We start from the raw sequence: 25,291 nt of genomic DNA, 5'->3' as shown, positions 1-25,291 counted from the left end.
AAAAAACATGCAGGATGAGATGCATATTTTTGAACATGGCCAATGAGTGTATTTACTTCACATCAGGGAAGGGAGAAGTGATAAGAGGGAGAGAAAAATAAATTTTTGTTCATTGGGGAGAAAAAATTTTTTTAAGAGAATAGGAGACTTCGGGGGGTGGAGCCAAGAGGGTGGAATAGAAGAAAGCTGAGGTCTTCTAACATTCTCCTCCAAACAATTTTAAAATGACTCCTCCAGTTGAGTTCTGGAGTGGCAGAGCCAACAAAAGATAAGAGTGAGACATTCTTCCAGCCTAAGACAACATAGAAGGCTGGAAAGAGAGTATTTGTAATGTCGAGGAAGGAGATTAACCTGGAGCCCACATGGATGAAACACCAGTGATGGGATTAGTTGGTGATGACAGAATTGGAAGCATCTTCAGGAGTTCTCAATCTGGAGAGGTTAAGAGAACTGAGAAATGGTCAGAAAGAAATTATGGGGGAGTCCTTTCATTCAGGAGGATAGTGGGAACCCTGAGGGACAATTGTTTGGCAACTTCATTGCCTATACCTACTTCTGGGTCATACATAGTTCAAGGGTGGAGAGAAGCACTTTTGATCAAGAGGGAGTGGAAACCCTGAGGGGCAATATCACTTCTGATGCCAAGGGATCAGGGACACAGAGGAACAGTACAGTTTCCAGTCCCAAGGGAAGAGGGGCCCTGAGAAAAGTATCAATTGTAATTCTAAAGGATCAGGGGTCCTTTCTGGGTAAGGACCAGACCACAGATCAAGAAAAAGTAGTGACATCTCTCCCCAGATCACACTACCTGAGAAGCACCAAAAACTTCCAAACCCCCAGAACTAGCTCTAAAAACAGCAGTATGAAAAATCATGAAGCTTGAGACAGAGCCATTCCCTTCCCCATGCCAGGAACAGAGCCCAACATTAACATAAAATTTCAAATCAAGAAATAGGGTAGAGAAATAAGCAAAAGAAAAAAAAAGAAAAATGTAAAAAAAGGAATCTGATCTAAAAAGCTACTACAGTGACAGGGAAGATCAAGACACAAACTCAGAAGAAGACAATGAAGTCAAAACAGCAACAAGCAAAGAATCAAAAAAAAATGTGAATTGTACACAAACCCAACAAGAATCCCTAGAAAAGGGGGCAGCTAGGTGGTGCAGTGGATAGAGCACTGGTCCTGGAGTCAGGAGGACCTGAGTTCAAATCCAGCCTCAGACACATAACACTTACTAGCTGTGTGACTCTGGGCAAGTCACTTACTTAACCCCAATTGCCTCACACACACACAAAAAAAGAATTCCTAGAAAAGCTCAAAAAGGATTTTCAAAATCAAATAAGAGTAGTAGGAAAGAAGTTAGATAAAGAAATGAATGCAAAGGAAAAGGTACAAAAACTCAATGATTCCTTAAAAATTAGAATTGGGCAAGGGGAAGCTAATAACTCCACAAGACATCAAGAAATAAATGTAAAAATAGAAGAAAACATGAAGCGTTTCATTGGAAAAAAAGGCTGACCTGGAAAATAGATTGAGGAGACATAATTTAAGAATTATTGGATTGGGGCAACTAGGTGGTGTAGTGGATAGAACACTGGCCTTGTTGTCAGGAGGACTTGAGTTCAAATGTGGCCTCAGACACCTGACACTTACTAGCTGTGTGACCCTAGGCAAGTCACTTTTCGCAGATTGCCTCATCAAAAAAAAAAAAAAAGAAAAAAAAAGAATTATGGATTATCTGAAAGCCATGATCAACAAAAGAGTCTAGACATCATCTTTCAAGAAATGAAGGAAAACTGCCCCAATATCCTAGAACAAGAGAGTAAAATAGAAACTGAATGAATCCACGGATCACCTCCTAAAATAGATCCCAAAATAAAAACACCAAAGAATGTTATAATCAAATTCCAGAGTTCCCAGACCAAGGAGAAAATACTGCAAGCAGCCAGAAAGAAACAATTCAAATACTGTAGAGCCACAGTCAGGATCACATAAGGTTTAATGGCTTCCACATTAAAGGGTCAGAGGACTGGAATATGATAATCTGGAAGGCAAAGGAGCTAGGATTACAACCAAGAATAACTTACCCAGCAAAACTTGGCATAATCCTTCAGGGGAAGAAATAGATATTTAATGAAATAGAGGACTTTCAAGTATTTCTAATGAAAAGACTAGAGCTGAATAGAAAATCTGACTTTCAAATACAAAACTCAAGAGAAACATAAAAAGGTAAACATGAAAGAGAAATCATAAAAGATTCAATAAAGTTAAACTGTTTGCATTCCTATATGGGAAGATGATACTTGTAATTCCCAAGAACTTTATTATTATTAGGGCAGTTAGAAGGAGTATAGATAGAAGGCACAGGTGTGAGTTGACTATGGTAGGATGGTTTGGGGGAAGGAAGAGGAAGAAGGGGGAAAATTATCTTACATAAAAGAGATGTAAAAGGAAGAACTTTTACAGTGGACAGGAAAATGGGTGGAAGGGGCAGTTGGTAACACTTGAACCTTACTCTCAATGGAATTAGCTCAAAGAGGGAATATCATACACATTCAGATGGGAAGATTTATATGAACTCATGCAAAGTAGAGTGAACAGAACCAGAAAAACATTGTATACCGTAACAGCAATATTTTAAGGATGAGCAACTGTGACAGACTTACCTATTTTGATTAAGTCAATGATTCAAGACAAATTCAAAGGTCCCATGATGAAAAATGCTATCCACTTCCAGAGAGAGAACTGATGAACTCTGAATGCAGATTGAAACATACTTTTTAAAAATTTCTTGATCTTTATTGTTTTATTTTATTTATGTTTTCTTTTGCAACATGGCTAATATGGAAATATGGTTTGCATGACTTCACATGCATAATCAAAATAAAATAGCTTGCCTTCTCAAGAAAGGGGGAGGGACAAGAAAGAGGAAGAGAATTTGGAACTCAAAATTTTTTAAAATGATTGTTAAAAAAATTTTTTTACATGTAATTGGGAAATATTTAATGAAATAAAAAAATTTTTTAGAAAAGACAGTAAATAACTAAGTAATTAATGACTGCTTGAAAATCAAATTTCAGAGACCTATATTTCCTTTTGAAGAACACAAGCAAGCCAAAGAAAAATCAATGATAGATGGAAACTTCTTTAAAAAAAAAAACTAAACTTGAAAATGGATTAAAAAATTAAGGAACTACCACATTAATAATAAATGGCAATAAAAATAACTAGGAAGTATCTAATGCTTTCTAGGTCAGTTAGGCGGCACAGTGGCTAGAGCACAGGGCCTGGAGTCAGGAACTCATATTCCTGAGATCAAAACTGGCCTCAGACACTTACTAGTTGTGTGATCCTGGGCAAGTCATCACTTAACCCTATCTGCCTCAGTTTCCTCATCTGTAAAATGAACTGGAGAAGAAAATGGCAAACCACTCTAGTATCTTTGCCAATAAAACCCCAAATGGGGCCACAAAGAGTCAGACACAACTGAAACGACTGAACAACAACAATGCTCTCCCATGGATTCCAGAAATTGCAAAATAAGTCACATTTCAGAGGTGGAAATTTGAGAGCCCAACCATGTCAATAAAGCACCTAATATGAACGTGAATACATATTCTCATTATCACCCCCTTCTTTCTCCCAGTCCTTCAGTATCTTCAGGATTTTTGATGCTTTGGGTCTGTCTTCAGGTTTTTTTGAAAGTAGCTTCATTAGTACCAGTTTCTGAAATGGTCATAAAACCCTCAGTTACAAAAATTAAATATTGATATAAACAAAATTCTGGTTCGTTAAAAATTCATACCTCCTTAAGGTACTTCTTGTCAAATTCTTCTGGAAAGATACAATTTTTCACATTTTCCCAGATCTGAAAATGTCAGAAAACACTATTTTTATTCATAGACTTTCTCAGCAGAAATGTTTAGAGTTTATTAAACCTGTAGAAATTTTTTTATGAAGGTATTTTTCCTTTTGCCATTTCCCAGTTCTGTGAGAACACATTATTCATGCATCAGTCAAGAATCTTCTATTTATATTCCCCAACTCTAGGTGAACTGCCTGCCTGAATAAGTATATGTCCAGGTTGAACACGGAAGACATACACTTCTCTAGCACCTGTCCTGTTACACCACCACCACCACCAACACCATCATCATCTTCACCAGCGTCATTATCATCATCATCATTATCAGCAGCAACAGCAATAGCAGCATCACTATGCTCCTTTAGAGGAAAGATTGTTTCCCTTTCTTCCTCTTACTCCTAGCACCTGGCACAGGATCCAGGCCATTGTAGGAACTTCATAAATGGTTACAGAATGAATTTATTCATAAAAAATGCCTATTGCCATTTCCTCTAAGCCTTTCTGTACAAAAGAGAAACCACTATTCTGATTTAATATAAAGGATACCCCTTCTAGAAGATCAAAGCTTTTTTTTTTTTTTAAAAAAAAAAAGACTGAATAGAAAGTTGTATTCTATTGAATTGCAGACTCACGTTTTACTGATTGTTAATAGTCAAACCCAGGGGTTCTTAACCCTAGGTGTTCATAGACGATGCCCCTCCCCCAAAGGGTCCATAAATAAGTTTCAGGAGGTCTGAGAACTTGAATGGGAAACAAATTCCATCCTCATTTCAATATCATTCATAGAGAGGTGGGACTGGAGTCAGGCAGACCAGAGTTCAAATCCAGCCTCAGACACTTGATATGTGTCTCCGGGCACATCTTTTAACCTTTGCCTCAGTTTCCTCATTAGTAAAATGAGGATAATAATAGCACCTACCTCCCAGGTTAGTTGTGAAGATCAAAAGAGATAAGAATTGTAAAGCACTTAGCACAATGCCTGACACATAGCAAGTGCTATGTTTGCTATTATTCTCATTATTATTAAATTTATGTACTTAAAAGCATTATTCTGAGATCTACAGGATTAACCAGACTGCCAAAGGGGTCCATGACACGGAAAGGTTTAGGACTTCTGCTTTCTTATTCTTTCTACTACATTCTTATCCATGGGAAATAGCTATAAGCAGCAATACTTGGAACTTGAAGGCCAATAATAATGCTTTCATTATTTACCCTTGCCATTTCCTGAACGGTGGGACATATGTAAAGAAGTTCAAAAAGGATTAATCCCAATGCAAAAATATCTACTTCATTCCCATAATCTTGGGAACTGCTCTGAAAGAAAAGAAAATGCCGCAGTATCATTATTCTTATTCATGTATACATCTGCATGCCTGTTAACGGGGAGCATCACAAAACTATTTAACAGAAAATATTTTCCTGGCTATTTCAGGAGGATGATGTGTAATGTTTAACTTATTAGAGTTTACAGTTCAATAAAAAACATAAAACTGATAGAGAATGCTGACCTATACACTTTAAAAGCTGAGACTTCTTAGTTGAAAAGACATCTTATAAGGACAGACTTAGACTGTAACCAATAATGTGCCCAGTTCTCTCCATTCTGACTCTGGCCTTATAAAAATGTGTACCAGGAATAAGTATGGGTAAGAAACTAATTAAAAAGTAAAATATCCCCTAAGAGAGAATCATAAAACAAGAAAACTACTGTAGTTAGCATTCGTTAACCTTTCTGAATAACTCTTTTTTCCCTATACTGACAAGGTACAGATGGGTCAGCCTTCAATGGCATCAGTGGGTACAGGGATAGCTTAATGAAGTAGAGAAGACTTGGTGGAGTGAGGTAGGGGTGGGGAAGGGCAATGATTCTGCCTCTCCACAACACAAGACCCTCCAAACCATCGGGTAGCTCTGACACTCATGTTTAGTATTCAAAAAAGGGAAGAGGGAGGATGCCTTATGGGGATAGCTTTCCACAAAAGCAAATACTTTAAGGAGAATTGACTGAAAGGCAGCTTACCTGTTCTGTGCTCATATAACGAAGTGTTCCTATACCTTTTGTCCGATCCTCTTTATTTTTCAATGAGGTTACAAGTCCAAAGTCACCAATCTTTATTTTGGTTTTATCTACTAAAAATATATTAGATGGCTAAAAGGAAAAAAAAGAGAATTTCTTATTTTATATCTATTCCTATTATAGGTTTTGAACATTTAAAGAGGGGTAGCATAAACATGCAGTGTGCTGGTAGGGGCATCACAAGGGTTTTGGAATTATAGGATTTGGGTTCAAATCCCCAGTTGGCAACTTACTACCTGTGTGACCTTGAGAAAGTTAATTTACTTCACTGGCCCTAGTTTCCTCATGTGAAAATGAGGGGGTTGACTAGATGATTTTCAGATTAGCTGCAAAAGCCTATGAGCTCTGGAAGTATGAATCACATTTGTTCAATTTCTTTCCCTAATTCTTGGCTTGGTTTTCAATGTCTTCACTGGAAGAGATTGCCTAGTATTGGAGGCAGCATGGGTTAGTGGAAAGAGCAATAGATTTCGAGTCAGAGGATCTGAGTTCTTATCCTGGCTTTATCACTTACCACCTATGTAATCTTACCTCTCTAAGCCTCAGTTTCCTTGTCTGGAAAATGAAAGGATTGGACTAGATAATCTCTTAAATTCTTCCCAAATCTAAAATTCTATGATCCTGTAACTTTTATCCAAAACCAAAGTATCCAAAATCAAGAGATTCAACATTGGCATTACTCAAGCTGCCAAGGATCAGTCATACTACATATTCCACAATAAGGATGTTTCATGCTCAATGTAATTTGACTAAGGTGGCTCACTGGTTGGTTGTGAAACATGATGGATAGCTACTTTTAGCAAGTTAGAGTCAACACTGCTATGGTTATCTCTCTTAACAATGAGGCAGACATGGAACTTAACTGAGTTCTTGGAGTTTCATTTCTTCACATATTAAATACAGAAATTCATCATTTTGGTACCTTCCTTAGGAAGGTACCTTTCCTGATTCCCCCCCCCCCATTCTACTGTCTTTCCTCTTGTTGATTATTTTCAATTTATACTGATTATAGCTTATTTGCATGTATTTGTTTGCATATTATTTCCTTCAATAGTCTATGAACTTCTTGAGAGCAATAACTGTCTTTTGCCTTTCTTTATAACTATAGAACTTAGCACAGTACCTGGCACATCGTATTAAATGTTTATTGACTGAGTGATTGACTCAAAGGTGTTTGCCTCCATAATGGAGGATATCCAGCAAAGTCTAAATTGAACAGGAATGGTGAAGTCCTCCAGATGCTCATCTATGTGGATGACATCATGATGTTCATCTGAATTAAGTCCAAGAATATTTCTTCTAACTTCATAGGTGAGATTCATAAGCATTTTTAAAGATTTGGCCTTATCATTTATACTTAACAGTTCAGGAAGTTATCCTAAACCCAAGTAAATGGATGGATCTGATTAGATTAAATGTACACACACACACACACATACACACGTATGTATTTGTGTACATATATACACATAAATACACACATATATATACACATAAATATATAAATATATACACATAAATAAATACACACATACACATGTATGGCTGTTGGCCTGGGAGAGAGAACTGAGGGATCAAGGGACTGGAGATCGGAGTATAGATGAACACAGTTCCGTTCTAAAGGCAGAGACAGAATGCCAGTAGATTGTGGTCAGATAAGGGAATCTTGGAGTTTGTAAACATGACAGTGGTGCATTTGTGAGCAAGATTAAGGGCATAACCATCTTTGGGTGTGGTATAAGTGGAGTGGAGGAATAGGTCATACGAAATGAAGAGGTTGTATAACTGTGGGGTTAGGGTGTTTGAGGGAGTATCAATATGTATATTCAATATTCCCTAGTATTAGGGCAGGAATTGGGGAGTACAGAAATTCACTAAGGAAAGAAGGGAAGTACTCAGGAGATCAGTAGACCATAATTGTGATTGTGGTGGTGAACATGGATTGAGTGAACCTGAAAGGAGAAAAAATTATGAAGTGATGGTTGTAGAGGAAGAACCCGGAAAGCAGCAATGGGGAACAAGAAGTATTCCAACTACCTCACCTGGTGAGACAAGGGAATGGGGGAAAGTTCAGCTAGTGGCAGAAAGGGAGGCCAGGGAGGCTATGTTCTCGGGAGGGAGCCAGGACTCAGTGAGAACCAAAAGGTAGGAGTGGAAAAGGAAAAGATTTAAGATGTTTTGAGTCTTATAACTCAGTGGGTCTCATTATCCTGACAGAATTTTAGCTGCATGATAACCAGAGACATTTCAGAGGATTCATTCCCAACATAAAGAAAACCTAGAAAATGAGCACTTGGGGTGGGAGCTGTGAACAGCTCCTTTCCACACACTTAAAGGACACAGGGGACAAATGCTTGGCCTTCAGCCCTCCTTTAATGTAACATCTGATGTTCCTCACCCCCACCCCACCCCTAACAATAATCTCCATGTCACACAGAAATAGGATTATTACAAGACAGAAGATATAGAGGCTGAAAAACCACCCTGAGATATGGCACCACAGAGGGACAGCTTGTCATTTGCAATGAGCCATCACAAAAGCCTGTGCTATATTTTATATATATGTATACATATATATGTGTATATATATATATGTATACATATATATGTATACATATATATGTATGTATGTATTAGTATATTTTGCTGGGTAAAGGGGATTATTTGTGTGAGAGAATGAAATATTTAAGGATTTCTTGGAAGAAATCACTGATATCCATGAAAATATCTAGTTGCATATTTCTTCCTACCAATCTTATAATACAAAATTATGAGACTTTACTCTGGGAGGGACTTGGTGAGCATATTTAAAAGGGCATAATAATAATAGTAATGATGATGATAATAATAATGTTTTAATAGATGTCATCATACCAAATACTCATAATCTCCAAGCCACATGGAATAAAATGCTTTCAAGAGACAGAATCTGATCAAGTAGATCAAAATCACATAGGAACAGGATGAGGTACATATCTCTTTTGTTTTGTCTGATGCTAGAACTAACCTTATTGCCTATGGAGCAAGCATTCTATAGAGCACAATGGAAGGGGTAGATAGCTTTTGAGTGGAACATTGTGGGGGGAGGTGGGTTGAGAGGAATGATAATAAGGGATTAGGCTTTGGGGGATTTAGAACAGATTTGAATGATGACAGTTAGGGGTCCAGAATCAATGTAATGGGGAGGTAAGACAAGTAGGAAGTTTGCTAATCACCACAGAATGATTTTTTTCATTGTTTAGAGGGGTTTGGCCTCAAGATAGAGTTCTCTGGGAGCCTTAGGCAGATCAGGTGAAGGGACAAGTGCTAAGAACTGAAGGGATGGTATTATTCCTTTTCCCCTAAGGCAGGAGGCCAGGCTGGATACTTAATGGAATGACCTTTCTCTTCTTCCTTGGAAAGGAGGAGTCTGACTTGGACAGAATGATGTTTCTTCTCTTCCTTAGGTAGGTTAGAGATCAGACAGAAGACCTGGCACAATGAAATAGCATTTCTCCTTTCGCCATGGGGGGCTGGAGACCTGGTAGGAAATCTGGCAAGATGAAAGGGCATTTTCTCTCTCTATTCCAAATGCAAGAGACTGATACTCTATCGAATGGTGTTTTTCCTCTTCCCCTGGAAGATGGAGGCCAGAGAGGCCAGGCAGAACACCTGATGCAATGAAATGACATTCCATACCCTATCCTACCCTACCCTACCATAAAGGTAGGAAACTTTAATAAGCATTCTTGTCTCCCTGGTATAAGTGCCTCTACTTATATTAATGAACAAAGGGTTACTGAACAAGGTTTTCTTTTGTTAAATCTTTAAAGGAATTTTGCATAATTTTGATGTATGCATGAGAAAAATCTTATGGTAAGATGACCTTAAAGGTGGCATTTTTCCTTAGAAAATCAAAATCTTTCCTATAGTCATAAAACAGTTAAAGTATAGTAGGATCTTGTATTCTTGACTTCTTTCAGTCATTTATATGAGGGTAAAGAAGTAGTATGTTACCGAATATTAGGTACAAAAAGCTCCCTGTTCCTCACTAATACCTTCATCAAAGATGCCCTCATTGCATGTGTATGTTAGTCTCATAAAAATTTTATGTAAATGAGAAAGTAAATATATGGCTTGGTAGTCAATAATGTTTTCTTGGTTGCCTATTTTTGGGGGTCTTAATAAGATCTGAGACTTTCTCCCACACCTTTGATATTTTCCTCTCCTTCAGAAAAACACAGCCTTCACCTTTAATAGGGTCCAGAAATCCCCTTCACTTCTTTGCTCCACAACCCCAGAAGGGACTTCATCAACTGATACTGTGAGTTTTTGGGAAATAGAAACTGGAGAGCAAAATGGGAGTCACTAAGAATGACTTTCCCAATTACTTTCCTACAGATCTGTATATGAATACTTTCTATACTCCTTACTTTCTTCAATAAACCCTGTTCTACATTTAATAATCACATTAAGATGATACTTGCTGGGGAGTTAAGGACCATTTGAGAGATAAAAGCCAGATTCTGATATTCCTAGGCTAAACCCTGGGAAGGGACATAATCCATAGGGACCATTATTAGGAAAAGACTCTCGAGACCACACCATCACGTCACAGGTCAGGATCTGATATGAGTTACACAAACATTTCTGTAGTCACTGGAACATAGTGTTGTGTACATAATAGCAATCTACACAAAATAGGTATTTTAAAAGTTGACAAGTTAAAATTATCTTTTCAAATGAGATAATATTTGTAAGGTACTTTCACTGCTTGGCACATAGTAAGTGCTTAAATGTTTGTTCAGTTTGGCCCTTCCCAATTTAGTCATTTTACAGAAGAAAAATCTAACACTTGGTCAACTTCAGTTTTATATAATGATCTTGTTTAGTTAATGATTTTAGGATGAAAAATAACTCTAGCACTCTGAGCCTAGGAGCAGAGAGACATCTTGGTTCCAGTTCCCTGCTCAATCTCAAACCTGCAGCAGAATAACCAGGGCAGGAAGCAAAGACCAAAAGGAGGCCTACACGTCTGTCAGCTTGCTACTAATGGCTGAGTCTAGCAGTAGTCTACTGAAACTCCAACCAAGGTATATCCCACAAGTATGTTGCCCAGACACAAACTCAGGTCAGGAATTTGCAGAGCTCAGACTAGGAGGGCAACAATCAGATTCTACTGATTCTGGATCAGCTACTTTGTCAACACTGAAAGTTTGCCAATCTCCAGCCTGAGCTTTCCCTGAAACTTAGTACCTCCTAGAAAGTAGTAGAAGAACCAGCCCAAACATTCCTTCCAGAAGTATAAGTCTGACCCTAACATAAAGTCTGAAGTAAGTAAGTAGGCTGGAAGAATGAATAAACAATAAAAAAGGATCCCTTCAATCCACTAATCACCACTTGAAAGAGATCCCAAGATGAAAACTCACAAGAATATCATAGCTAAGTTTCAAAGCTCCTGGGCCAAGGAGAAAATACTACAAGCAATTAGAAAAAAAATTTTTTTAAACTACCATCAGGATAACATAAGATTTAGCAGCTTCTACATTAAGAAAAAAACAAAGATCATGGAATAATATATTCCAAAGAGCAAAGGAGCTGGGCTTATAACCAAAAATAACTTACTCATCAAAGTTATGTATTATCCTGAATAGAAAAAAAAAATGGATATTTAATGAACTAAAGCACTTTCAGGTATTTGCAGATTAAAGATTAGAACTAAATAGAAAATCTGACCTACTAGACTCAGAAGAAAAATGAGAAGGTAAACATTAAAAATCAATAATAAAAGACTTAACAAAGTTATAATTTTTACTTCTTATATGGGAAAACAACTACAACACTTAAGAATGTTAGCATTACTTGGGTAGTTTGAAAGAACATGAATAGATAGAAGACTTGGGGTTGAATTGAGTATGATGGGATGATACTAAAAAATAAAATTGGATAGCAAGAGGTAAAATGGAGCAATTATCACATATAAATGAGGCGTGAATAGAAGAATTGTTACAGTGGAGGCAGGAGGGGGTAGAACTGGGTTAAAGAGGGAATAACATACATTTAGAAGGGTATAAAAGTCTTAACTTACAGAGAAATAAGAGGGTGAAGGCACAGGATAAGGGAAGGACTCTTAGAAAAGTGTGTAGATCAAGAAATAGGAGGGTAAGGGGAGAGGATAAGGGAGGGATTCTTGGAGGGGATGAAGATTAGGAAGGCAGTGGTTAGAAGTCAATTAGATGTTTGAGGAAGGATAGAGTAAAGATAGAGGGAGAGAAGGATAAACAATAACAAAAAACAGAATGGAGGGAAATGCACAACTTTGTAATTGTAACTTTGTGTGTGAATGGGATGAACTCACCCATAAAATGAAAACAGCAGAATGGATTAAAAACCAGAATTTGACACTATGTTGTTTACAAGAAACATATTTTAAAATGAGAGATACACATAGAATAAAAATAAAGAGCTGAAGTAGAAATTACTATGCTTCAGCTGATGCATAAAAAAACATGGGTATCAATTATGATCTCAAAGGTAAAGCCAAAATAGATTTAAGTAAAAGATATAAACAGGGAAACTACATTATGATAAAAAAAGTACCACAGATAGTGAAGTAATATCAATGTTACATCTGTATGCACCAAATGCTATCATAGCATCCAAATTTTTAAAGGAAAGGCTAAATGAATTACAGATGGAAATAGCAAACTTATAATAGTTGGGGATTTCAATCTTCCCCTCTCAGAACTAGATAAATATAACCAAAAATTAAATAAGAAAGAAGTCAAAGAGATGAATGGAATCTTAGATAAGCTAGATATGATAGATATCTGAAGAGAACTGAATGGGAATATAAAGGAATACACATTTTTCTCAGTGGTACATGGTACCTTTACAAAAATTGACCAAATATTAGGTGAATAAAAACTTTAATGTTAAACTTTAAGATTAAATGAAGAAAAGTAGAAACTTCAAGTGCATCCTTTTCAGATCATAATGAATAAAATTATATTTAATAAGGGACTATGGAAACACAGATTAAAAATTAATTGAAGACTAAATTACCCATCTTAAAGTGTGAGTGGGTTAAAGAACAAGTCATAGAGACAATTAAATAATTTTATTACTATTTGTCAATCTAATCTGTAGAGATGATACACGTGTCCCACAGAACTCTAGCATCATAAGCAGTCACAGAAGGACTGTAATAATACAGAGAACTTGGGAATGGTTTTGTTATGTTTTGATGATCTTCAAAGAAAAAATAGAAATGGAAAGAAAAATGAATACACTAAGGGAGAAAGGGGAGAAGAAGGTTAGGGAAAATTATCTCAATCAGGGGACAAGTCAAAGTCTTTACAAACACGGAGAGAGGTGGAGGGAACAGGTGACACTTGAAACTCACTTCTGAACTGGTCAAAGGAGGGAAGAATACTTATACACATAGATTTAGATATAGAGATATATTTAACTGAACAGGGAAATGGGAGATAAAGGGGAGATGGAGAAATAAGAGGAAAGGCAGATTAGGGGAGAGATTAGTCCTAAGAAAAACAAACTCTAAGGATACTAAAAAATATTTATAGCTGCTCTTTTTGAGGTGGCAAAGATTTGGAAACTAAAGTAGTGCCTATCAATTGGGAAATACCTGAATAAATTATGGTATATGATTGATGGAATGGTATTGTGCTATAAGAAATTATAATAGGGATGATTTCAGAGAAACATGGAAAGATTCGTATGAACTGATACAGCATGAAGTGAGCAGAATCAGGAGAACAAAGTATACAATGACAATAGTGTTATAAAGATCATTTTGAAAGACTTAGGAACTCTGATCAAACATTATAACCAACCAGGATTCCAAAAGACCCATGATACAATATGCTACACACCACCTCAAAGAGAGGTAAAGGATTCAGAACACAAAATTTTATGTGTGTATATATATATATATATATATATATACACATACACACACACACACATGTGTATATATATACACATATATGTATATATATAAATATATATATGTGTATATGTATGTGTATATATATATATATATATATATATTTGGACATGGTCAATGAGGAAATTTATTTTGCTTGATTATACATGCTTTTACAATAGAGGGTTTGTTTTTCTTTCTCAATTGGGGTGGGGGAGGAGGAAGTGTGAAGGAGAGAAGGTAGATTTTTGCTGACTGAGAGAAATAAAATTTAATTTTAAAAAATTACCTCATCTGGATTGAGCACTACCAATTACAAACACATTCACACACAAAGGAATTGAATTGCAAAATGGATTTACAGTTATCTACTTCCAAAAATATTATTCCACTTCAATTCAAGAAATAAAAGATTCATTATCACTTACCTTAAGGTCTCTGTGAATTAATTTTTCTGAATGTATATATTCCACTCCTGCAGTTATTTGTTGAAATAAGTTCAAAGACAAAGCTTTATCAGGCTCATTGTTATGTCTTTGACAATCAATCCAATCTTTTAATGTCCCCCCTTCACACAATTCCATTACAATAAAGAGGCAGTTAATCTTTGACCTGAATGTAAAATCATGATATTAATATCAATGAAAATGCACTTTTTTGTGATGCAACACATTTTCCTAAAGACTCTAAAAAGAGTATCAACATAAATATAAATGTAATAATTCAATTGACTCAAAAAGCTAAAAGAGAATACTTCCTAATTAAACTGTTAAAAAAAATTGAAGTTTAGGGAGATAGAGTAATAGACTGAAAAGAGTATTCATTTTGAGGTCAGGAAGACCTAAGTTTAAATCCTATTCTTTCAATATTTGTGTGACTTTGAGCAAGTTTAGTCTTTGTAAGCCTAAATTTCCTCAACTATAACATTAGACAGATAGACAAGATAGGTTCTAAGGTCCCTTCTTGATCTAAATCTGATACCACTAACGTGTTTAATTGGATCTAAAAATGCTATGCCTAACACTATATACATTTTATCCTGGTATCTATCAATCAATCAATAAGTATTGATTAAGCAACTACTATCTACCAGATACTGTGCTAGGTGCTGCTGATACAAGTGCAAGGAATGAAATAATTTCCCTCTTAGTTATTTGGAGAGTAATGACATGAACAATCCTAAAGAATTGAGACTACAAAGATAATTTACATCTGGTGTTGAAATTCATCACATCAGGGAAACACCTCAGTTGTGGAGATGGAAGAGTTCTCAAGAGTTAATAGACAAGCATGTGAGCTCTCCTTATACCACAAGTGAATTCCCCTGTACAAATCACCTCTTTGAGACAAATACTTTACATGAGATACACAGAGATACATTCAGAGAAAACGACTACAACAATCAGCCTTCACTGAAGGGGAGGGAGATACACAATACCTAGGAGATGGTAATTACTTCCTAATCACCTCAAAAAAGGAACCACTACCCTTTCTTTCTCTAACTCATATTCCAAATTACCCTAAATCCACCCTATACCACAGCAGAAGAACATTTATTAGTTGTACTGATAGCACAAAGTGAGCAAATGTAAGCTCCTTATGAGTAGCAATTATTTCATTCTTTGTATTTGTATCCCCCAGGACTATCAATAGTGCCTGGGACATAGCATTAATTTATTATTAATTAGGAATTGATAAATTCTTGTTGATTTTAAAAACCTCTATCTTTGGGAGATAGGGAGGGTCTAAATGCTATCAAGTTCCACATGCCAGAGCTTATAGAACATCAACTCTTTGCATTCTCGAAAAATCGATGCCTTTTTAATTCTACCTTTTTTTTTTTTTTACCATGGGTCTTTTTTCCATTTTCTTCCTGTATGCCCTTAGTGCCATCCTACATACTATTCATTTTGACCTTCTCCTGAACTAAATAATTTGTACATTCCTTGAAGAGACTTTCATTTTTGTCTTCATGTCCCTAGCAAAGCACAGACACACACATATATATGTATGTATGTATGTATATGTGTGTACATGTATATATACATATATATGTATATATATTGAAAATATTTGTTGGATTGAATCTCCCACCTGTCAAAATCCTATCAATCACTGTCTCAGCTCAAATGCCACCTCCTCCATCCCTGATCCTCTAAGTGGGAAGTAGCTAGTCTTTGTGAGAGGACAGAGAATTAGTCTACAAGAGGGGAACAGTGGGGAGAAAAACTTAAGAAGGAACAGACAAGAAATGTTCCCCAAGTTCTTCCGCTGGAGATACTGTTGACTGAAGAGCATTAAGTCAAGGAAAGATGAAGGAAACAGCAAATTATCAATGAAGATGGGCTGATAGGGAAAAAAAAATTTAATAGGTTGATTGAAGCTTTTGGACATGGTAAAATACTTTAAACACTTTCATAGTCTGTCCACAGCCAGTTTTCTAGTTGGTTTCACCTAAGGCTGATCTACAAATGAGTAGCAGTTGGTACTTACAAAAATGAATTGACAAAAGTTACTCAGTCAATTAAAACAAAAAGTTTGAAAGCAGTGAATAAAGAGTTCTAAAAATTAAAGTGTCAAACAACATTATATTTAATTCTCCATTTAGGAAGACAGAGTTGTTTTTTTTTTTCCAGAAAGAAAAGGTTTAGGTAAACTTGGCTGTGAAATATCCTAAGGAATCTCTTTGGATTTATGAATTATATGGATTTATATTCCAGCATGAAATAATTTAGCAGTAATCACCATCAATTAATCAGTAAGCATTTTATTAAGTTCCTGCTTTATTCAGTCATTCTATCAGTTGGTTTAGAGCAGCGTTGGGGAACCTATATCCTCAAGGTCATATGTGGCCCTCTAGATCCTCAGGTATGGCCCTTTGACTGAATCCAAACTTCACAGAACAAATCCCCTTAATAAACTGTAAAACTTGGACTCAGTAAAAAGGCCAAACCCAAGGACCTAGAAGGCCACGTGTGGCCTCAAGGCCGCTGGTTCCCCACCCCTGGTTTAAACACTAGTGACTGCATCTTGTGAAAATACATCTCCAAATTTTCCTCCTGGGGGAAACTCCATCCTAGCAGTTTGATTCCTTCTTCACAAAGGTTGCTGCTACTGATGGAGAACCCCTCACCCAAAACTGTCTACTGACTGCAGGTCTTCCAGACTATTTCATCTTTCACTGGCAAAGAATAAAATTCTTGCAAAGAAAGCATCTAGGAAAATAATCAAACTGAATGCCACCTTATGTTAATTAAATATTCAGGCAAGCATCTTTGAAACAGCTTATACTAGGACTCTTCTTTGAAAGTCCTGCTATCTAATTAGTCTTAACTTGAATGTTTAAAAACCAGTACACTGAGTTTATACAGATTCTTCTCTATGCAAGCCTAAGCAATGGCATAAGATAACATACTGGCAGCATGCTGATGAGAGGTATGTTTTCAAAAAGGTATCATTACCACTTAATAGGAAAAGAGACTGAGGGAGGATTTATTGCATATATGTTTCTGCCCACTCATTTAGAGCAGTCATATCACAAATTTTAAGAGCCAAGTAATCTCTTGTCTCATGTATAGTATCTTAGAGGAATGAAAGAGTGAATGGTGAAATGGAACAACATTACTCTCCTATTTGCCATAGAGCTTCTCAGTTGAGATTCTGTTAGGAATCATTAAAATTAAAATTTTTAAGCAAATTCACAAGCATTTGCAGAAAAAAATAAATCCTATACTGCTCTTATTTAAGCAAAACTATATTTGTTCCTCTCTAAAGTAACATTAGATGTTGATAATTTAAATTGCCTTGATAAGTTTCTTAAGTCAGTGATTTCTGCTAAAGATTTTACTTTATTGTCACAGAATTTTAAAGGATTTTTGTCTCTGTCAACTTTTTTCACTGAATAAAAAATTGATTGGGTCAAGAAAAAAAAAGATCCTACTATGTTCCAGCTTTTGTGAAAGATGCTGGGAATACAAAGACAAAAATGACAAAATGACAAAAAAAAGTTCCTCAAGGAGCTTAGGGAAGACAGATTTATGTAGTGCTAGTGCTTTAAAGTTTGCAAAATGTTATTAACTCTATATATTTTTACACATATATAATATATATATATATACACATGTGATGAGAGAGAGAGAGAGAAAGAGAGAGAGAGAGAGAGACTGAGACTAAGACTGAGACTAGATCTGTGATTTCGCTGCTATCTGGAACTTCTGGATGAGGGAATTTTATTTCTTCAAATGTATGTCACTCTCTTTGCAATTTATATTATAGATAGATGTACATATGTATACATATATAATTATATACACATATACATATATAACAAACACACATACATATACCCATATATGCATATGGGTATACATATACACACATACATGTGTGTATATGTATATGTACACACATATATATAGTCTATACACATATAAAATATATTTGTATATTATGTGTGTATGTATGCATATATGTTTTTGTATAAAAGCTAATGTCCAGTTAGTTTATGGTCCCAAACCATGAGTTTTATAAGTTTGTTTCAGATAAGGTTTGGAGACTATTTTGAAATATCTATTTTTTGGGGCAGCTAGGTAGCACAGTGGATAGAGCACTGGCCCTGAAGTCAGGAGGACCTGAGTTCAAACCCGGCCTCAGACACATAATGCTTACTAGTTGTGTGACTCTGGGCAAGTCATTTAATCCCAATTGCCTCACAAAAAAAAAAAAAAGAAAGAAAAAGAAATACCTGTTTTTTTCCAGATATTTTTTAAAATTTATTTCTTTGTTTTTATTTCACATTCATTTCTAAATATATCCTTCCCTGCTCCCCTAACCACTGAACCATCTCTTGCAACAAAGATTTTAAGAGAAAGAAAAAAGCCGAACAAAATCACTAAACATTAAACATATCTGATAATATACTTAGCTTAAATGATTTAGAAAACATTGGCTGTAATTCACAGTTGTATCTATTGGGTATTTAAAGAGATATGGAGGAAAGTATAAGTCATTTTTTAAACTTTAGTAAAGTAAGTCATCATTTAAAGATTGAAATTCATTTTGGTTCAGGATCCCGTAAATTAGTGTAGTTCGTCCTAGCTTGAGAGCTTCACTTGAAGTCAACTCTGCACGAATGAATGTTCCATTTTGCTGATTACTCACTTCTTAAATTAATATGTGGTAATTGGGAACTTTCCCCCCTTTCCTTATTCCTGAATACTAAATTACTGAGAGCAATACCAGAATTGAGGAAATAGTCTAGGGGTATGAATATGTGATTTTCTAAGTACATGTGTGAGATAGTGAGAAAAAATCTAAAGTCTAAAACGATCCTGTATGATTTATTATTTTATTTCACTCAAACCTCTTCTCTCTTAGGTTTTTGCAAATAATCAAGAATGTATGATCTAGGTTTATGGTCACTACAGTGCTCCCACCATAAACTTTCCTAGGCCAACTCTAAGAACACACTTGGTAAATTTAACTTGTCAAAATGTTAATATAATGATGTCAAATGTAAACATGTTCTAAATTCCTTGAGGATAAGGTCTGTTTCATTTTTGTCTTTGTACCCCAGAATCTAGCACAGTGCCTGGTACAAAGTAAGAATTAATAAATCCTTGCTAAATTAAGTAGAATATGAAATAAGTCTGGCATATTCCAAATAAGTCCAAAACTCAGTAATTTTAAATAGCTCAATAAAATCAGTAGTTATAACATTTTATTGAGCAATATAGCTTCATATTACTTTTTTAAGTCTCTGACATTTTACTATCATACCCAAATACCTCATCTTATGACTGAATATCAACAATATATATTTTTCCCTAGGGATAACATTTTATACCAAGAACGTAATATATGACAGAAGAAAGCAATGACTCCTTTTACATCATTTTGTGTAGTGAGTTACTAATATTAGAGATTTATGAAAAGGAGAATTACCTTGAAACACATCCACTCTGTTCAGGATCAAAAGTATCTTCTCCAACCCAACACAGTTTATACTTAACAATATTTTCATGATCAAGTCTGGCCAAAGCTTTTACTTCACGCCTTACTTTCCTGGTTTTTAAAAAAAAAAGATCAGAAGAAACTTTTCATTCTAGATCATGATCTATTCTACATTTGTTTATGTCCCTCAGAATTTAATACAGCACAGTGCACATAGCATTTTTTTGTTTAGTGAGTAAATAAACAAATAAATATTGGATGTCAAACAAAAATAGATATGCATTTGGTCTCATGGGTTATCTCAGATGTGGAAATCCCATGAGACAAATCATTGTCTTCCTTAGATTCATAATTCTCTTTGTAATATAATAACCATAGACAACCCTGTGCTAACTTCCCAGCTTTGGAATCATTGCCATGAACCTTGTTCAGAAGTTTCCTTTAGATTTAGTATTCCCATACATTTTGGCTAGACCCAGAATGCCTTCTGGTCATTCTCATGATCATTATTTAGACCAAATTTCCTTAAGTTATTCTTTAGGTCATTGTTGATTGTCTTTAGTAAATAGCAAGCTGGCCACATTTCCTACTGGAATTGGGGGCAGAGGGGCCCTAGGGATTCATCAACATAACATCTAGTTGATGATCACAACAGTTAACAAATATCATGAACTGTGTCATGCATTGTCTGTGACATTTTTATGCCCTGATTCATGGTCATTTTTTTTTGTAAAAGCACCAGGTAAAACTGAGAATAGATATATTCCTTTCTACTCAATTTCAATATTTTTCAGAAGTCTATCATATCTAATTTTTCTAAAATTCTATTCAGGTCTTTCATTTTTCTTCTGTTTACATTTTTACCATCTATTTTTCTCTATAGTTCATTTAGCTTTTTCTTAAAGAATCTGGATGCTATGTCATTTGGTACATTGTCTATAGTACCTTTTAGCAAAATACAGTTAGTTACCTTGTTTATCTCTTTTATTTAGGTCTATTTTTGTGTGGCTTTGTCTGAGATCAGGATGGCTACTCCTACTTTTTTTTTTACTTCAGTGAAGCATAATAGATTCTGCTCTAGCCTGTTATTTTAGTTCTGTGTGCATTCTGTTTCAAGTGTATTTCTTGTTAACAACATATTGTTGTATTCTGTTTTCTAATCCGTTTTGCTATCTTCTTCCATTTTAGGGGTGAGTTGATCCCATTCATATTCACAGTTATGGTTGCTAATTGTGTGTTTCTCTCCATCCTATTCTCTTAAACTATTCCTTCTCTTTTTCCCCACTCCCTCTTTAAGAGTTTGTTTTGCTTCTGATTAGTCCTTTCTTTAATCTATCTTCCTTCTTATTTCTCCTTTTCTCCTAAATATTTTCTTTCCTATTTCCTTGTTGGGCAAGATGTATTTTTGTACCCAAGTATGTTTATGTGTGTTCTTACATACTTTGACCAGTTAAGATGAGAGTAAGTTTCAATGGTTGCACTCTCTCCTCTGCCTCCTCCTTGTTATATAGACTTTTACTTGTGCATTCCATATATGTAAAATAATTTTTCTCTTTCTTTCTCTCCCTTCCCCCATCCCATCTCAGCATATTCCTCTTTCTCACTTTTCCATTCTTCTTCTGAAATCATCACAACATAACAATTATTCTCAGGCCTTTGGTCTAATTAGGCTCTCTCTTTGACTCCTGATAATGAAAGAATTATGAGTCTATATGTTTCATATTTCCATAAACGAATGTAAATTGTTCAGTCTTGTCTTAGTCACTAAGCTTTCTTGCTCACATTTACCTTTTTATGCTTCTCTGTTTTTTAATGGAAAAAACATATTAAAATATTCAGAAAACTACAATACATTGAAAAAAACAGCAAAAAAATCCTAACAAGTTGGTACGATATATTATTCCATAACTGGATACATTTCCAATGAAAATATAGACCATAGCTTTAGTTCTTATCTGCAATGAACCTCTTACAGGCCTCCCTCACAAAGAAAATCCATTTAAGAGATCCCATCTCACCAATATCAAGACCTAGAAAGGGCAGCCTTGTTACTGAAGAAAGCCACCACACACCTGGCAGGGCAGACAGGAATCTGGTGCTGAGAAGAAAAGAGGTAAGAAGGGTCTGGGTCTGGGGAATGGATTGGAGGAGATAGGGAAGGAGTTTTTATGCTTCTCTTGACTCCTATGTTTGTAAGTAAACTTTTCTATTCAGTTCGAGTCTTTTCATCAGGAATGCTTAGAAGTCCTCTATTTCCCTTTCACTCCCCCCCATAATAATATTAACTTTTATTTGTTCAATTATATTTTTTTTCCTAACTCAGCTTTGCTGAGTAATTTATTCTTGATTGTAAACCTAGATTCCTTGTTTTCTGGAATATCAGATTCCAAGTTCTGTTTCTTTAAAATGGTAGCAGCTGAATCTTGCGTGATCTTGACTATGGCTCCTCTGTACTTGAATTTTTTCTCTCTAGAAGTTTGCAGTATTTCTTCCTTAACCTAGGAACTTTGAACTTTGGTTATAATATTCCTAGGAATTTTCATTTTGGAGTTTCTTTCAGAAGGTGAACATGGGATTCTTTCAATTTCTACTTTGTCCTCTGGATTTAAGATATCTGTGAATTTTTCTTTTATGATGTATTAAAATAAGATGTCTAGGTTCCTTTTCATTTATGGATTTCAGGTAATCCAATGAATCTTATATTATTTCTCCTTGATTTGCTTTCCAGGTCAGTTTTTTCCTTTGAGTTACTTCATATTCTATTTTTTTATTTCTTGATATGTCATGGAGTCATTTGCTTCTTTTTGGTCAATCCTAATTTTCAAGGCACTATTTTCTTTAGTAAGGTTTTGTACTTCTTGTTCCAAGATGGTAATTCTCTTTTCATATGTTTCTTCACTAGCTTTTATTTCTTTCCTCATTTTTTCCCTCTGCCTCTCTTATTTACTTTTTCAAATCATGTTTTGCTCTTTTAAAAACTTTTGCTTTACCTCTCTAGAAATTCTTGTTGGAGTTGTGCCCAAGCTGCATTTTTCTTTGAGGCTTTTTTTGTAGATGTTTTTGAGTCAGTCTCTTCTTCTGGGTTTGTGTCCTGAGCTTCCCTATCTCCATAATAGCTCTTTATGATGGGATTTTTGTTGTTGCTATTTGCTCATTTTTGCAACTTACTTCTTGACTTTGGAAATTATGTTATTTCTGGGCTCAGGATACTACATGCTTGGGGAATGGCTGACCTAAACTTCTGTCCCCTTAGAACCTTCAGCTGCTTTTACAGCTCAGGTTTAAGATCTGCAAGCTTTCAGTGCTCCTAAAGTGATGTAACCCAGGGCAAGGTCTGCTCAGTGCCCTCCTGGGTCTGAGCTCTGCAGCTTACTAGTCCAGGGTTGATCTTTCAGCTTGTCCCTGGTTGGGAGTTTCAGTAGACTGCTATTAGACTCAGATATTATTAGCCCCATTGGGAAGTTCTACAGGGTCAGGCTCCCCTTTGGTCTGGGACTGCTGCCCTGGTGATTCCACTGAAGGCTTCCATGCTGGGCTGGAAGCTAGAACTAGGGCTGCTCTGCTGCTAGAATCAGAGCCATAGGATACTATTTGCTTCCAGAACTTGTTCCTTGCCCAATATACAGCTAGAGCTCATACTCATGACTACTCCTCTCTGCTCTGCACCTATGACCTGGAACTTAATAGTAGGCTACATGGCTACAGTAGGCCACATGGCACATAGTCCTGTACCTGCAGGCTATTTCAACAACATACATACCAAAAAAAAAATCAGTGAAAAAGAGGATGTGGACCAGGAAGCAAGTAACCACATCTTCTTTTCTATTAACAAACTGGGTAAACTTGGGTAAGCTGATAGAACCTCTCTGGGTGTCAGTTTCTTCATTATTAAAAGGAAGTATAACTAAATGAGCTGCATTTTTCTTCCAGCTGATAGTACAATGAAAAGAGCTTGGATTTTGATTCAGAAATTAATTTCCAATTAAATTTCAATTTTGACATTTGCTACTGTTGTGTTGGTCAGGAAAGTCACCAAGCAACTCTGGGTTTCAATTTCTCCTCAGTAAAATGAGACAGTTGGAATAAATGGCTTCTGAAGTCCCTTCCAGCTCTGAATTAAGATATTATCTTCCTACTATTAGGAACAACCTCCATTAAATGAATTTATTATTCAAACAAGATCAATGAGCCCAGTAAAAATGAGGGAGGAATTGGGTGAGTCTCAAAATAAATTCCTTTTTATAGTATCTAGCACGTAATTAACAAATGAATCTTTCACTATCTACTGAGAGGGCCGGGTCAGATCTAAGAAAGGCAAGAAAGAAACAAGAGCAGGTTGTATAATGATTAGAAGACAGACAGTTCCATGTATTCTCTCTCCTAGTAAATTTTAAAGCTGCAGTATTTTAAGTACAGAAAGCAATACTATAGAATTAGTCACTCCTTAAAAGCAACTTAGAAGTTCTCTACTTACTCATTATCAAACGTAACACGTTTAATGGCGTAAAAGTTGCCGTCAACTGTGTGTTTTCCTTTAAAAACTTGGCCAAATCCACCACTGTTAAGTGTTGTTATGTCATCAAAATCCTTGAGAAACCTTAAAGTAAGACAGTTCATTAATTATTTTGAGGTTTTAAAGTATTATGTATTGCCTATGAACCATTTGGTTATTTCCTCTTTGGCCCTGAAGTTCATATGAGTAAACTCATCCATCCCTATCCTACAATATAACAAGTCCCATGCTCATTGTTCTAGCAAAAAATGTCCTTCTCTGACCATAGTCACTTAAGTATAAAAAAATCCAAGGTAGCCAGTGCACAGGAATCATAAGGACTTAGAATAGGTCTTAGAACCATAAGGAAATTAGGAAAGCAAATATAATATATTGCCTAGCTCTACCTCTTCCCTACTCCACAACCCAGACCTTGTGGTGAATGAAAGATGAAATGACTAAGGAAAACAAAGCTTCAATCTTCTGAGTATATTGATTTATTAAGCAATGCATGCCAAATGCCTAACAAAGTGTTACTGGACTGTAACCAAACAGTGCAGCATCTTCAACGCCAGGCTAACGTGTTTATATTTTGCTTGTTCCAGAGGCAATAAGGGGCCACGGCAGATTCTATCTAACTCTAAAGTACAGAAAAATAAGAGACCAGTCTGGACACTCTCTCTAAAATGCTATGGGCTTTTACTGGAGCTAGATGCTCTGAATGTCTCTCTCAATGAATTCTGATTTGCTCTTTTAATGGAGTTGGTCTTTCACTAACAATGACAGGAAAAAAAGTTGTTAAACTATTTTTTTTTTTTTTTTGGTTAGGCAATTGGGGTTAAGTGACTTGCCCAGGGTCACACAGCTAGTAAGTGTTATGTGTCTGAGGCCATATTTGAACTCAAGTCCTCCTGACTTCAGGGCTGGTGCTCTATCCACTGCGCCACCTAGCTGCCCCAAAAGTTGTTAAACTAA

At 35.8% G+C, this 25,291-nt stretch overlaps 1 protein-coding gene across 1 annotated transcript in view; it reads right to left on the bottom strand.

Moving 5' to 3' along the window:
- Positions 1 to 3,523: 3,523 nt before the first annotated feature.
- The window catches only part of EIF2AK2 (eukaryotic translation initiation factor 2 alpha kinase 2), a 79,811-nt gene continuing 58,043 nt past the window's right edge, over positions 3,524 to 25,291 (bottom strand). The window contains exons 13-19 of the mRNA XM_027850297.1: positions 24,299 to 24,421; positions 19,816 to 19,935; positions 14,301 to 14,484; positions 5,889 to 6,017; positions 5,081 to 5,182; positions 3,806 to 3,868; positions 3,524 to 3,726 (exon numbers count right to left, since the gene is read on the bottom strand). Coding sequence (XP_027706098.1) covers positions 3,595 to 3,726; positions 3,806 to 3,868; positions 5,081 to 5,182; positions 5,889 to 6,017; positions 14,301 to 14,484; positions 19,816 to 19,935; positions 24,299 to 24,421 — 853 coding nt within the window. The 3' untranslated portion in view covers positions 3,524 to 3,594. The remainder of the gene's footprint in view (positions 3,727 to 3,805; positions 3,869 to 5,080; positions 5,183 to 5,888; positions 6,018 to 14,300; positions 14,485 to 19,815; positions 19,936 to 24,298; positions 24,422 to 25,291) is intronic.

This window comes from Vombatus ursinus, unplaced genomic scaffold (genome assembly GCF_900497805.2).
Source record: "Vombatus ursinus unplaced genomic scaffold, bare-nosed wombat genome assembly UNPS02009062.1, whole genome shotgun sequence".
Lineage (NCBI taxonomy): Eukaryota > Metazoa > Chordata > Mammalia > Diprotodontia > Vombatidae > Vombatus > Vombatus ursinus.
This window is presented reverse-complemented; position numbering and strand designations above follow the sequence as displayed.